Source organism: Pyxicephalus adspersus, chromosome 2 (genome assembly GCF_032062135.1).
Source record: "Pyxicephalus adspersus chromosome 2, UCB_Pads_2.0, whole genome shotgun sequence".
Taxonomy (NCBI): Eukaryota; Metazoa; Chordata; class Amphibia; order Anura; family Pyxicephalidae; genus Pyxicephalus; species Pyxicephalus adspersus.
Genome location: NC_092859.1, coordinates 108,127,015 through 108,143,274, shown reverse-complemented (window position 1 = coordinate 108,143,274; position 16,260 = coordinate 108,127,015). Strand labels below are relative to the sequence as shown.

Below are 16,260 nucleotides of genomic sequence, written 5' to 3'. Positions count from 1 at the left end.
TGCAAACTAGCTGGCTGCTGTGCCCACACTTTAGCTTTATTTGCTACTTAGGGTTTTTTGTTTAACAGTATTGTTTGCAGAAAATTGCATTATTTTTTCATAAATATGTCATTTTACAGTTCATCCCATTTATAGAATTGGTGATCAGCTGAAAAGGTCGTCCCTTTTGTCATGGTTATAAACTGGCAACCAGCCCAATCTTCATATTATAGATTTTTAAAAAGCATTTGCGACTTTGAAAATTGAGAATGCCAACAAAAAAAAACCAGGGAAATAAAGTAAATTTACTTATCTTCATACTTTATAATTAGTTGTTTGCCTGATGCCTTATTTTTTAATACAACACTGGAACTGATTAAATGATTGTAAGCACTTTTGTCCCACATTGCCCTAACTTTCATAGTAAATTGCATTTTAATTTTAAATTATTTATCCTGAAAGTGTGGTTGGGTACAGTTCAAATAAAATTACACCAGCTCACAAATTTCTTCCCAAAAAATTATTGAAAGCACTGTATTTAGTAAATAAATAATCTGCATGGCTAGTATTCTCAAGTACTTGGAATGCCAACAGAAAAGGGTGAATCTTTAAACGTTTCATGGATCCGTTGTCCTGATATACCAGCTTTCAACCTTAGCATTCGGCATCCCACAGTAGGGGGTGGGCTCTTTGATTTTTCTCACATATATATTTTTATAAGCATAACTGTGCACATGTTCCTTAGGGCGTGGGAGCACAGATAGTTTTTTTCCTTGCCAGTCTAATTGATTTTTTCCCACATATACATTTTTATAAGCATAACTTTGCAGATGTTCCTTAGGGCATGGGAGCACAGCTAGTTTTTTTCCTGGCCAGTCTAATGCATTCCTGATCATGTCAAAAGTAAATACCTCTTTATTATATATGCACATGATTAGATAATATTGATATTTTGAGTTAATGTTCTCAACTTTCTGTTCACTTTGAATTCCCAATCATGTGCAGAATATGTTAATTGAATAATTTCAGTGAAGATACACAACACCTATAGTAAACTAGCCTCAATGATGCAAACATTCTCCTTCTTGGAAGCTTTTTAGATTCCTTTAGAAGCTAAGACATTTTGAAGAAAACAAGGTGAATACTGTGTGTGCTGGTGCACATCATTGTGCTCATATTAGACCACATTTGGATAGTTTTTTTTAACATTTGTTGACCCAATCATTTCACTAACTTTCCCATCTCCTTTTAGCAAGCGTTTAATGCTACTGCGGTAGTGAGGCACATGAGAAAATTGCACCTTGGCAGCAGCCAGGACAGCTCAAATATGTCTAGCAGTCACAACTCTGCAAGTGCTCTTCCAGATGGCACAAGTCGCAAAGACTGTAAGTATGTTCTTCTGATGTTTAGTTCCCTAAACTGACTTCTATATGTTACCTTGTTATTCTGTGTTCTTTGTGCAAAGCATTTTTTCCATTTTTCACCTGGTTGCTATGGTAGTTTGTGTATATCGCACTACTATACTCATCTTGTTAATATTCTTCAATCTGTTAACGCTAAGTTATATAAATAAGTCAGCACCATGTGTGCAAAATTAACACCCATGTTGGAATGAGTAAACTTTATTGGGTGTGTGTGTGGGAGTTGTTTTTCTGTTCCAGGCTTAAATGACAAAATAAAAAAGAGCCTTCTCTGGACCACAGACCGAAAGGGGATTTTATTGGACCAATCATCAAAATGTAAAATCTCCTGTTCATGACACCAGGTTGTTTGTATGCCTTTGAATAGGCTAGACATCAACTGTTAAACATGGAGGAAAAGTGTGATAGCATAGTAACCCCTATTCTGGATCCATATTCACAGAGAGAAAACTTCACCCCCAATTTGTTATAGAAGCATAACAGGGACGTGGCGCCAACTTTTAAAAAATGCCCCAAATTAGCTTTTATTTAGAGTATACTACCAGAATGTTATCATAAACAGGGTTTCATCAACAAGTTTCATAATCTTTATTTGATCAGGCTTCAGAAGTTCCTTGTTTGAGTGGAAGAAAGAATAAGATGTCTTCCTGTTTAGGAAAATCTATAGGAACAATGGGATGGGTATTATTGCTATTGTTTTTACTGTAATTAGGATCGTCTGTAAAAAGAACACTTTTTATATAGATTTTAATATTTAGTATATCTATAGCTACAATCTTCCATGGCAGCAACAATGAGCATAATTTATTAAAGCTCTCCAAGGCTGGAGAAGATACACTTTCATCAGTGAAGCTGGGTAATCCAGCAAACCTGGAATGGATATTTTCAACGCCATTTGCTTTTTGCCATCGTTTTGGATCTTGGACCAGATCCATTCCAGGTTTGCTAGATCACACAGCTTCACTGATGAAAGTGTACTCTCTCCGGCCTGGGAGATCTTTATTAAATCAGACCCAATGTATGAACTAATTATGAATCTCAGAACATGTATTGTTGTATATGTTTTCTGTATTTCATTCTTTTAACACACATTTACCATTGCAACTAAATCAACTACATTTGAGCACCCCTGAGTAGAACAGATGAGGGCTTTCTAGGACTTGTGTGTATTTTTATAAAAGCCCATCCAGGTTACTTCTCTGAAAGGCCCTGAAATCTCATTAAACAAAAAGGAAGATTAGTGACACAACACAGACAGTTCTGGCATTCTTTATGTATTCTAACAAATCTTTAGCCAACAGGAAACCAGAAATGTTTCCAATGCCTGTTCACTACATAGGAAAATATTAAACACACTTGTTTGTCCAGCCATAGCTGAGGTGGTTGCTGTATTAGGCAGAATTATTATTTATGGAGCAGATGTCTAAACCAAAATGGGTCGGTGTTATCCTCTGTAATCCCCCATAACTTTAATTACAAACATTAGTGGGGTCATAACTTACTGTACATCTGGTCAATGAACTTTAAAAGGTATTTGTTGGTAGTTCAATGCTTCCTTATCCAAACATACACAAGTTATTGTTATATGGAGGGAAAACAGACCTTGTAAGGTTTTTAATGTATGGTATCAATCACTAATGTCATTGTAAGCCACTGTTATCTACTAAAAGGGTATGAGGTCAAAATAGTTTATAAGTTAAACAGAAAATAAAACGCTGTGTCAAAAGTGTTAAAGTTAAAAAAAACAAGTCATTCATTTACATAATTTCTTTATGAATACATTACTGTTTTCTTTAGATCTTATTTTGAATTCAGATATATTTTTTAAACATAACCAGTGTAAGAAATCTAGTTTAAAGTAAAACTAATAATATTCCGTATCAAGTAAAAAGTCCACACGTCTTTTTAGAATCAGTTTATAGCTAGCACCAGAAAAAGTGCTAATAGGCAGGACAATGTGAAGGACAATTTAAAAATTTCCCAGCACACTTTTCATGTAGTCCACACAAAAAGACTATTTAGGGCTCATTACCACTATAGGGATGCAGTAAGTTTTATTACATAAACACATATCGCTGTGCATGTTACAATGCACTGCATTTGGCAGGCCCATTTAAATAGGTCCACAAATGTAGTGCACTCACAAGTTTTATTTGATGTTAAGAATAAAAGGCAACGTACTGTAGCAACACATGTCTTATGCATTGCATTAATGGATTTGATCACACAAAGAAAAAGGGGGCTTTAAGGCAGAACAGGCAGTAAAAACTATATTATTTGGTCAAACTAAGTTCTAGCAAAAACACAGATTTGCCATTTATCAATTGCAGAATCAGCCAATGTATAGTTAGGCATTCTAACGTTGCTGCCATCTGTTTATTGGGCCTGATTTATTAAAGCTCTCCAAGGCTGGAAAGGATACACTTTTATCAGTGAAGCTGGGTGATCCAGCAAACCTGGAAAAGATTTCTTAAAAGTAATTTGCTATTTGTTAGCAAATCCTAGACCAGATCTATTCCAGGTTTGCTGGATCACCCAGCTTCACTGATGAAAGTGTATCCTCCCCATCCTTGGATAGCTTTCATAAATCAGGTCCATTGTGCTTAAAGTTTTTTTTGGTTTTCAGGTTTTTTATGAATAAAGTAAGAAAAAATATCATAACAACAGAACAGTGCAACAAAAATATGAATAAAGAACAGCAAAAAGAAGTTCTGTCAGGGTAAAGCAACCTAAATAAGTAATGGTTTCATTAATACATATCTTGAATGAGTGCATATACTTTGTAAAGAAGAGAGTGTATGGTGCCCTCATTTGGCTTTAAATTTAGCGTTTCAAACAGGAGGAGTGTCCAACAAAAAAAAAGTTATTTCTCATCAGTGACATCTACACATTAGCTACACCAAGGCTGGACAAATATCATGAGCCCCTTTGTAAATAAAAGCATATGCTCCCTCACTCTGAACTCATAGACTCTAGTGTCTGATTCCAGAAGTCTTATATGATGTTGTGTATCCCGCAGCAAAACTTTACACTTTGTTTTTTCTAAAATCATTTTTATTCTTTTTATTTATTTTATTCTATTTTTTTATTATTATTTTTTTTTTCTATTATTTTTTATTTTATTCTATTTTTTTTTCAGGTAAATCTCCATCAAGCCCGTATAGCTTCCTGTCAGGAGTTACTCCCTCTTCTACAGCCATCACTGCAGTGGGAGGAGATCGAAGACCAATACCAGCCTCGGTTGCAGCAGTGCATTCTGGGAGCAAATGAGTAGCCAAAGAAAAACTGAGGTGGAAAGTAGCAGACTCTTCGCATGTGATTTCATTCTGAATTGTGCACTGCAGGATGGACTCATTAAAAAAGGAAATTTTTTATGGCCATATTTTATACTGCAACACAGATGGTTTCATCTATTATAAAATGCAATGGCTCTAGCTCCAAAAAAGCAAAATAATTGTATTTGGTGCTGAGCCTTGCAATATTCTTACTACTGGACATTAATTTTTTTCTGATAATTTGCTTTATTCTCAACGTGGGTATTGGTACTGTATATGTTGTATTTTTTCATTAATCGAGGTATCAACTGGATTATTTAATTAATACTAATTTTGGTGGGTTACTTTATATTTTTATTTTAATATTATATTTTACATTGAAATCATGCTTTCCCTCTTTTCCCCAATGGAGGTTGAGAATAGACTAAGTAAGCATTGGGACTGTGTAAAGTTTCAGTATTTTCAGCTATTAACTGTACAAAAACTCTCCAGTACACCTGTCAGTATCCTAAAAAAACAATACAGACACAAAGTGGTGCCTTTGCATAAAAGCAGTGTTTAGTACCAGGGTACCCTAAATTCTGGTGTGCTATAAAAAGAAAGGTTTGACACTACTTGATAATGATGGGGCATAGCCTTCCCTGCTTGACTAGACTTCCATTAAAGCCACGGGCCTTCAGAAACCTGCAAGAGGTGGGCCAATAGTCAAACACCACAAATAAACGTCTAACCTAAATGTTCCTTACAGCACCCCAAATTTTGGGCACACATAGTGTTTTATCACTGCATGTAAATGTATGTGCAGTCACTGGTTTTTGTCTGTTTTAGTTCTGGAACCTCTTAATGACTTTTATTTTACTAATAGATTTACTTTATTGAGGATCTTTACCATGAAATTCAGTGGTAGCACAGCAGTCCTTCATCAAACCTTCTGCTAGCTTGGTAATGTAAATAAGAGAGGTGATTTCTATGCCCGAAATGTCAACTGTGCAGGACTTAGCCAAGGTCCTCCAGGGCATGATTCTGAATTCTAATCCAATATCAATACTTTTTATCATGCTCACCACTCTTTATTCACTTACCGGGTTATGGGTTTTCTGAAAAAATGTGGTTATGCAGAAATTATCAATGCTGTACATGCTTTCGAAAGAATAGGGCTGCAACTAAAACAAAACCTATAATACTGGAAATACGGACACATTCAGAGCATTGTAACTGTTAATAATGATGAAGGAGAACCCCAGTGACTAAGACAATGGCCCCGATTTTTTAAAGCTTTTCAAGTCTGGAGTACATACACTTTCATCAGTGAATCTGGGAGCTGGGTGATCCAGCAAACCAGGAATGGATTTCCTAAAATTAATTTGCTATTTGTTAGCAAACGTTTTCATTCCAGAACCAGATCCACCCCAGGTTTGCTTGATCACCCAGGTTCACTGATGAAAGTATATCCTCTCCAGCTCTGGAGAGCTTTAATAAATCAGGTCCAGTGTGACAGTATGCAGCAGCAGAGGGCTACACCTGGGCCCCATACTGCCATTTCATCTATTAGATAGATGGTTCGCTATGAAGAATATATACACCATTTTTTACCATTTACTTGAAAATCAGGCTTCTTGTTGGCATTTTCCACAAAAAAAAGGACAAAACCTGTCATTAAAATGTAACTAGCCAATCCTTTTTATTGATAGGGTGGAGAAGAATAGGAAGCTATCTGAAAATTTTACTGTTGTCTGCTTCCTGTAAATAAAGTCAATTAGGACTGAAAGTGAGCAGAATCTTCCTAGTGAGGTCAACAGTAAACATCTGACAGATGCTAACCCCATTCTACTCTATTACTTTCTGTGCCATGTTGGAGAAATTTCCCTTTATTTTTTGATCAATCATTGATATGAAAAATTTAAATCTTCGCTGACAGGACCAAGCAAGACAGCAATAACCTGAAAGATATTTACCCTTAACGACTCTGTTTAAAAATAAAAAAAATTTGTCTGGTCTGAAAATGCTCCTGGTTCTCCTAATTGTGGGTGACATATGGCGTTTGATCCTAAATGGTGTTTAGACCCACATGTAAACGCATTGCATCCAGTAATATGTATCTGGTACGCTTGTTTACCATGATAACTTCAATTGACAGCACAGTACTGGACATGGAAACGTATATTATAAAGGGCTAAGTGAGTAACTGTAAGATGTGCTTATTTTTCTATTTTGTAAACTAGAGGTAAAAAGAATATGGTATATATGGTCGCAAAGCAAATTTTGCTTTAGTGGTAGATGTAGTATTCTACTTTTTGTTCTCTACAATTTTCATTTTTCAGCTTTTCAATGCGTTAATACGAAGATGCAGGGTGAATACAGTCATTATTACAGCAATTACGGTACTGAGACATTGACATTGGTTTACTAAAGGAGTAGAAGTTGCTTAATTAGTAAACTGTATAGCTGACAGTTTGCTTTATAGTGTGAACTAAAGCATGAACTAGTACATAAGTTGAACTGCATTTGTTTAAATACCCAACCAGATGCAAGCTTAAAAAACGGAATTTAGCTAGCACATTGGGTATTTAAAGGGAATTTACTAACAGTTTCTACACCTTTATTAAATCAATTCCTTTTTCTATAAAAGGCCTAAACATACTGTATTACCATTACAATTTTTGCAACTGCAAATGTAAAAGACAGAGAATATCTATTGCATATATAATCAATATGGATATACTGTATGCTATCCTGATTAACTGGTGTGTGCTTCTAGAAGAAAATGTTTTCCTTGCTAGATCTGGGCTAGCATGGCAACAGCCTTTGTGTTCTGGTCTTTCACTATTAGATCCTGGACAGTATGTTATGATGACATATATATAAAAAAATCTATTAATTTTATTGTATTTATTTTATATACTGGTTTGTGGTACATTTTTTATATAGTAAGGGAAACTAAAAATAAAATAAAAAAAAAAAAACATTAAGGAAATTATAGGCTCCTAGTCAGTTTTGAAACAGGTACAGTCCGTAACTGTTATTGATCTCTATAAACTATTGCAGATTTTCTTTTAACTATACTATTTAGATAAACCAAATTGTTTTTATCGTTTATTAAAAGTAACATGTGCAAGCTGAATTTAGTACCAAAAATATACAATTTAGTGCCATATAGTTTGAAAAGTTACATTAGGGCCAGTGTTAAATGCAGCCTGGCATAACATGCAACAAAACCACTTATTGCCCATAATTTTAAAAAGGAATATATTCCTAAAATAATAATATGGCAAATCCATTTAAACAGCTGGGACATTTTGACTATAGCTCGACTTTAACCAACCACTATATTCTTGCAATGTTGGAGGAAACCACCTGTAGTTAATCCAATCATACCCAAAAGGGACCATATAAACTGTCCTTGGTGGGACTCACACCCATCTCCTATATACCAAGATATAACCATTTGGTGTACTTTTACTTTGCAAATTGTAGATGAAATTTAGCTTTTGTCTCTTTTGCTTTCCTTTTTTTTTCTATATCTGGGAATCTGTTCCCATAAAATGCATGGCAGACTGTTATGAGTTATAAAGTCAATTTAGTCAATAAAACTAGCTCAAGTTTTTTCTTGGCACTTTTACTGGATAGTAAACTAGTACTGTATAGTATTTTCTTTATGAGATAATACATCTGTCATTACAGCACTCCGATAAACTGGATGATGGAGCAAAGCTTTTACCCTACCCAGTCTGAATGATACTATACATGGCTGCCACATTCTTCATTCGACATTAAAGTTGAATTTACACCTAATAATGTTTATTTTCATGTTTTTTGCAGACATGGTACATGCATTCATGAAATCACCTGTTCAATAAATGTCTCTCTACACATTGGTTTTGTGCATTACAAGCAAGAGCGCTGTAGACAAAATAGTCAGATGCAACCCAATACATATGCATATGCTCAAATATTATTTTATCTGACAACAAATGCCAGCATTATTATATTAGGCCAGCAGGAGATTCTAGTAGAATATAGAAATAGAATATAGAAATAGAAAAATATTTTTAAAGAGGCATTTTTCTATAGCATAAAATGTATATTCTGAGGGAGAGATGAAATCTTGAACAAATGCAATCCAATTGTAGAGCAGCTTACTACCACCCTCTCTCATACTGCTCTAATTGACTGCAATGTCTTCTTGCACCCACCCACTGCTCTCTATAGAGACTGATGCAATATGTGATTATCAGCTACAAGGATGGCAAAAGTTTAACCCAATAATTGACTGGCATTGCGATTCTGACAGCAGTGATTTCCAATCATAATGCAAACCCCTTGTCTTATATATACAAATACACAATTGTGACATTAATATATCTGTACTGCATTGCAGCCAGCTATTGGTGGATTAGAAGGAAGAACATTAGCATTTCCTTCATGGCTCAAATATACGGCATGTAAAGCAGAACTTTGGGGGTTAAATTCCCAAAAAAAACTTTGGGTAAAATCCCAGACAATTGGCCCAAAGACCAAATTATTTATTCACCATACCCCATCTTGTTCCAAAACATTAGGTAGATAGTGTTATAATAATAAAAATAGATAATATGTGCATTTATCTAGAAATATTTTTAAAATATTTCAAAAGTTTTGTACAGCACAGTATTATATATTTCATGTGATGTGCAACACAGTATTAAGGAATTGATTGCATTAATTAAATTTAGTAATCTGGCAAACCTGTATTTACATCTAACATAACGGCAAACTAAGTGAATTTTAGTATGTCAAGACTTTCATAAATGACCCGAGGAGCCTGTTTATGACTGCATGCACCTACTGCACGCTGCTTGTCTTTAAATCACAAAGATCTACATTAAAGTTTAATGCACAGACAAGTTCCTCTGCAGTTATCAATTTTATGTGCCATTTTTATTTTGGTTTAAAAATGGTTCACACTGAATAGAAAATGTCAAACAGAGGCCATCAAGATATTTTTATTTTATAATTAAACTGTTGTTTCAGTGTCTTTATCATTGCCATAATCATTATCATTTTATTTTTGGTAGATTTGTATTATTATCTTTGTACTCAGTAATTATATGTAGAACACATATACTTTTGTTTTGAAAATACATTGTCCCAATTACCTACTTGGGATAACCAACGTCCAACTTTTGCTAACAGATTTCATGTATTTATTATATTATACTTACATAGATACTATAGAATTACTACAATAGGATTGATAAGGTGTAAGCCCAGACATTGCATTACATTTTAAATATAGTTTTCATTTAGATTTGGGTGGCAAAATTATATATTCACATCACTGTAATATAAAAATTACATACAGAACAGTATAATTACTTTTCAATAAAAGTGCTTCTATGATAACAGTAAGGAGTGAAACATTCAGAGGCATTCTGTGTGCTTTCCAGTTATCTACATAAAACCTTACAGTCATTCTTGAGTTAAACTGTTAGCGTGAGGAATTATGTTTCTACTTTGCTTCTTTGCCAATTCTGGGGAGTGAGTCAATTTAGAAGGAACAACAGGAGGACGATCTTTAAGACAATGTAACCAATGACTCTTATAAGGTTTATGGCAAAACCTGGACAAAATTGTACTGAAAGGTACCTAGGGTTTTTTTTGGTGGTAGGCAAAGGATCCAATTTCAGACTTTCTAGAAACAAATTAGATGTTCCTAATGGATTTTGAATAATGATAATGATATTGTTGCATCCCAGTTCAGTTAAGTTGAGTTTTAATCTGTTGGTAACCCTTTTTTTCTAATAGTAATTGCATCAAATAATAATAAATGCAATAGTCTATATACATAAAATGTCTTGACGTCTTGTCCCTGCAAATAAAAATATGTTCTCCTTAACTTTATTTTTATTTAAACAGCTTTAATTAAATACCCTATAAAACCATTCATGGAATTGAAATAATTGATGCTGGAATTCGGTTTTATAACATTTTGCAGCCAATGTAAAATTAGGTATTTTTGTTATCCCATTCATGTGAGATGCTTTATTTAAAACTTATAGCAGGAGTAAAGCCATGTGGTTTTAAAGTAGGAAAGTAAATATAAGCAAATTACTTTAAATAATCAGTTGCTTAAAATGGGGTAATGTTATTAAGCATTACAAAAGCCCTGTACAAATATCCGATGGATTGTGGCCACAAAAAGTCTTACGTGATTGTTTCCAGTGGCAGAATAAATTAGGATATTACACACAGCAACATAGAAGTGCACAGTGGTCATTTTCAATGTTTAGCTGACCTTGGCCAATCCTGTGCCACCATCCCTCATAATATTCTTGCACCACTTGTACCGTTCATTGTTGCCGTGTGTACTGACATTGCTGCACCTTTACTGAATGTTACCGCACACTGCGTCTGTATTACCAAGGAGAGGTTGTCACCAGGGTTTCACCACAGTGAACTGTAACAGAAATGGCTCATCACCGCACAGTTCTTCCAAGACAGCCCTTGGTTTGTATAATGGTGAAGACCAGAACAAATGAAATGTCCCATAAATTGCTAAAGTAAGCCGTACCTATGTCTGTTTCTGCATTGTCGCTGTTGCATTTAGCTGTGTCCTGTCTGTCCAACATAGGAAAATAGAGTATGAATGTTCATTGTCCCCCAGAGTAAAAGGAGTTACCCCTTTATATATGAATTTATAGAGCTGTACCATACGTACATTTAGTGGCCATCCACATGTTATGGTTATTATGGTTGTTTGCAACCCATGGTACATATCCTACACATTAAAAGAAGTATTGTGCTGAATGATAGTCATATTACAGCATTTCACATGAGGGACTCTTCACAGGGTAACAACTTTATATTAACATATATATTTTCAGTGTTACTAATATAACAGGTTATTGCTTAAATGTTACTATTAATATTAGTGTTATTATTTTCTGCAAATTCTCTCTGGTTTTGTATTGCATTATGAGTAATAACAGGGAAATGCAGACAAATGCTTTTCCAGTTTCAGTTACAGTTCATTATTCATTCAACAGATTCTGGATAGTTTTCTATGATGGTTTTCCCTAAATACTGGTAATAGTTTACAAAATAAAGTATACTTCCATAGTGACTGATACCTAATATTAGTACTGTTAGATATCCTCTATATATTGGGTATAACACCAGAATACTAAAAGGCTCTCTGAGTGTGTACTTATTGAGTAGTGAAGATGATTGACCCAATGGGTCTTTTTTGGTTAATGGTAAAAGCACAGATTTTTTTACACCTAAACATGGAATTGTGTGGTTTAGTAAAAGTTGAATGTGTCTTTCTCTGCTGCGAAGTAAGAATGATTAGGATAATATATCACTGTTTATTTAATTGTAGATTTGTCTATATTTTTTAAAACCAATAAAATGGGCATCTTGTTACCAATCAAGGCTGGGTGTCTGCACATGCACGGTTGTGCAGAGGTCACCAGTAATTGGGCACTGCCTCTGGGCAGACAGCGGCTGCAAGATACTTCATCTTATAAAAGATATTGATAATGGGGTGATATGTGGATTATTAAGAAAAAAGGTACTCTAAACACTCAATCACATAAATGGGAATTTAAAAAAAATCCTTGTGTGTGATTGGATCTTACCAAAAGTTCACTTTACTACTAGATCAATTCCACAAATAAGATCTACTTTTGAGATTGACTCACATCTTACAGAAATCTTTTAGATCTTACCATAAGAAGAAATAGGAATTATTTACAGTTTTTATTGGTAACAGTTTATTCTGCTTGCTATTATTGTATGATCGGTTTGTTAAAAGGTATGATCTGATGAACTAGTATGATCTTTTGGGTTTTGTACAGCAGGGGAATCTTTATCTGCAATTTTAATTAAGTTTCTCTTTTTATTATTGGATCATGATAAATAGTTTGTGGGTGAGTCATTTTTAGGAAAGAATGAGCTGAAAAGAGTGCACACAGAAATAGATCACAGTTTTAGGCTTTTGATGTATGTGGGATTTAACCCTAGCTTCAGTAGACCTGTGAGATGTTGCCTTAGAGTTCACATGAAGTGCAGGTCTTGAAGAATGTTTAAAACCTGAATGTTACAGTGCCAGAAAAGCCTGTATATGGAAAAATAGAAACTAATAAAACTGCATGAAATTACAATGCATGTTCAGATATTTTACACTCGCTTCCCTACTTCCTTTTTATTCCTTCTACTTGGAATAATTCTATAGGCCAAAGTACTGTTCTTTAAAAGGAAAAAAACTCCACTCATTAGGATGGTATCTGTTTCTGCAGGAACAGTAGATCAGAAGAAACATGTAAAAGACTGTAGAGGTCTGGCTTGAGGTAACAGACGACTAGTTCTTGCAGCAACTGTGCTAAATATCTATGCAGTATTTCTGGTGTCTACGTTCTTTGTTGAGCTAAGCTAAGCTTAGCCGAGCGTAACGTCACCATTGTGTGTCAACAATGCTTTTCTGTCTTCTATGCATGTTACACAACGTCTTTATGTCTTTTATGCCTTGTATTAAAGTGTACTACTGTTGAGCAGTGGTTGGTGTCAGCAATACCTCCATTGCTATGTGTATATACAAGTTATATGAACTTTTCAGTCAACAGAAATGCATGAGTGTCATCTGGTATCTTGCAAGTCAATACTTCATGCGCATTTGGTCCAGAAAAATCAGCATGCAAAATCATAAATGAGTCTTGATCGTTAAAAGCAAAAAAATAAAGTCAACCAACATAAAATAAATTCCAATATGTATTTTTTAAAAGAGTCTTTTGTTGCGTTTTTTACACAGTATTATTCGGGCAATTTTCAGAGTTCACTTTTTTAACAGTTCCACCAAAACTGTCATATGAGTTTCCTTTTGGGGATAAAGTGAAAAAATGGTCCTTGGGGAAAAATGCGCCAGAAACCTAGGTCCTTTTCCTAGGGCCAAAATAGACTACAGCTTTCTTCCGTAGGTTCAAAAACCCTCCTATTTATTGGAGAGTTGGGGACCATTTTGTGTATACATTTGTATGCACAAATGCAGTGCGGTTCCTGAAAGCTACAAACTGCTCCTGGCCTCATGGTTGGTTTTCCATCTCTAGAGGAAGAATCGCACTTCAGTCTCACTCTGTCAAGTTCAACTCTGCAGTTAATGGCATGTAGTTGAGGGGAGCTGGCTTGGATAAGCTATCAGTTAAGTTTTTTAACTGCGAATCTGAAATGATACTTAAAAAGTTTGTTAGTTTTTTTTCTATTTCCTTAATACATTTTACTTACATTTTGCCACGTGCGATTATGAGTCAGGTTACTGTACATAAAATGTGTATTTGGATACATTATAAATTCTGTAACATGTTTGCATAACAGAGAACGACACCTAAGAAATAATGCTGGGTTATGGAACATCCATGTGTAAACGTTTCTTACTTGTGTTCCTCTGTCTTCTCAAATCATCTCATTTAGAAATATTGCAGGTGATTTTACTTCCTAATGCACTAAATCTGCATGTTTATCAAAAAATTGGTCCACAAAAATCAATAGAGATATGTTCTGTGAATGCTCTACACAAATAGGCAAAAATACAGCTAAAGAGGAAGAGAGGTAATATTATGAAATGTATATTTCCTACCCCACACTAGATTGGATGAACTTTGGGTACAAATGACTGTAAATACATTTCTTCAGCCAGTAAAAGATTATCTAGTCCCTGGCCCAAGAATTGTTTCTTAATTTTCCTTTATTGTTTCTTGCAGCAAATGCAAATTGGTAATACACATCATTATATACTTAAATTACATTTTTACAACTGAAAATTGCTCACTACCGAAAATCCCATTTTACAAACATATAACATAAAAAATAAAATGACATCTAGCAGAAAATTGTATCTTATTTAATGAGCAAACAAAAAGTCGATTACAAAGAAGCAAACCAAATGTTAATTAAGCATTAGCATAAGTAGTGATATTAGACCGTGCGAATGGCCTAATTTAAAAGGCACAAAATAAATGATACTCTCAGCCTGCTGCCAGTTTATGTTATGTAGTGACATCGTCTTCATTTAAACTTTATTAGGAAGGATCTGTATATAAAGTCAATTTTACACTCCACGAAACGCAAATATTAATATAATATGCCTGTTCTGGCTACTTAATAATGAAATAATATCTAGTTCTAGGTCTATAGCAATCTACATTACAATGGCACAATTAGTTTATATATGCTATAAAAGTTATAACTTCCAATTCTGGCTTTATGGCAACCTTAAAAGCATGCAGCACAGTATAATGCATGCACCAATGTAACAAAAATGTTTATTTGATTAGTGCTGCTGTTGTGGGTAAAAATGTTCATTCAAAGGTAATTTTACCAATGGCTTTACCTTGCAATGCATGAAAAAATGACAGCCAACTTCTGAATATTCAGACAACTGTAATTTCACAATTGTAATGAACCTTCATGTAATTATCTGCCTTGACAATCATATACACATATCAGTAAATCTACCATAATGACAAACTGAAGGGATGCCTGACTGTTTTATTCAAATAAATCCAGTTTAATCACCTCATAAAGAAGTGTGATGTTTTATTCAAACTCTCAAATGGAGACCACAGTGTCCAAATCTGGGAAAATATCAGTGGGATTGTAACAAATGGAAAAGTTTTACATTCAGGCTCTGCTGATTAACAATTGTTATGTTATACTATACACTCCACCAGCAGCACATGTGCCCAAATAACAACGTTGGAGCAAGATTAGGAGACAGGTGGGACCACATGATGGTAACAAAAGCCTTGTCAGGATTACCAGACACTATTATAATAGAAGCTGAATATTTGAAAAGTTACAAGTAAAATTTAATTGAGATTTTAGTAACTAGGTAAAATATCTGCACGCATGATTAGCAAGGGTGTTCAAATCTGAAGTTGCTTATCAGGATAGAAAGGACTGAACGATCTTCCCATGTGATTAAATTTACTACCTGTTACAAAATGCTCCCAGCATGCAGTACATATGGAAACTGAGTTAATGAGTTATTAGGTTAATAATCTTCACATAATACATTGAATGAGTATTAACTTTTAATCATCCAATCATGTCTAAATCAAATTCCTGTTTATGGAGCTGTATGTTTTATGGAATCACAGGTTTGCTAGATCACCCAACTTCACTGATGAAAGTGTATCCTCTCCAGCCTGGGAAAGCTTTAATAAATCATGGAGTCATCAAAGCCTCTCCTCCCATCTTCGTTGTCCAAAGACCTTTCATCTATTTGCTGCCTTTAATGATAGTCAATGGATAGCTTTGTCACAATTTATGACCCTTTACTCCATTGCCATGGAATCCTGAAAAAGGTATTCCTGGCTGTAGTCACCAGAGTTGGAGTGGGGAATAGGGATGAGCGATAATGCCTCTGACATTCTTGCGAAAATTTCCTCGAACTTCCGATGGGTCAGTGAAATTTGGTGAAACATCGGAAGTTTGAGGAAATCCTTACAGGAGGAGTACCGCAGCTGCATTCATGCAAGCCCTCATTTAACCTCTAGTGTTTGGGGATTGTGCACAGGAGGATTCCCACGGCTGCATTCATGAATGCAGCT

At 34.7% G+C, this 16,260-nt stretch overlaps 1 protein-coding gene across 1 annotated transcript in view; it reads left to right on the top strand.

The window, feature by feature from the left end:
* CAMK1D (calcium/calmodulin dependent protein kinase ID) overlaps window positions 1-15,234 on the top strand; it is a gene marked incomplete at its 5' end in the record, with an annotated part of 173,929 nt that extends 158,695 nt beyond the window's left edge. Inside the window, 2 exon segments of the mRNA XM_072399053.1 lie at window positions 1,232-1,364; window positions 4,540-15,234. Of these exon segments, the coding sequence (XP_072255154.1) occupies window positions 1,232-1,364; window positions 4,540-4,670 (264 nt within the window). The 3' untranslated portion in view covers window positions 4,671-15,234.
* Between the last annotated feature and the right edge of the window lie 1,026 nt (window positions 15,235-16,260).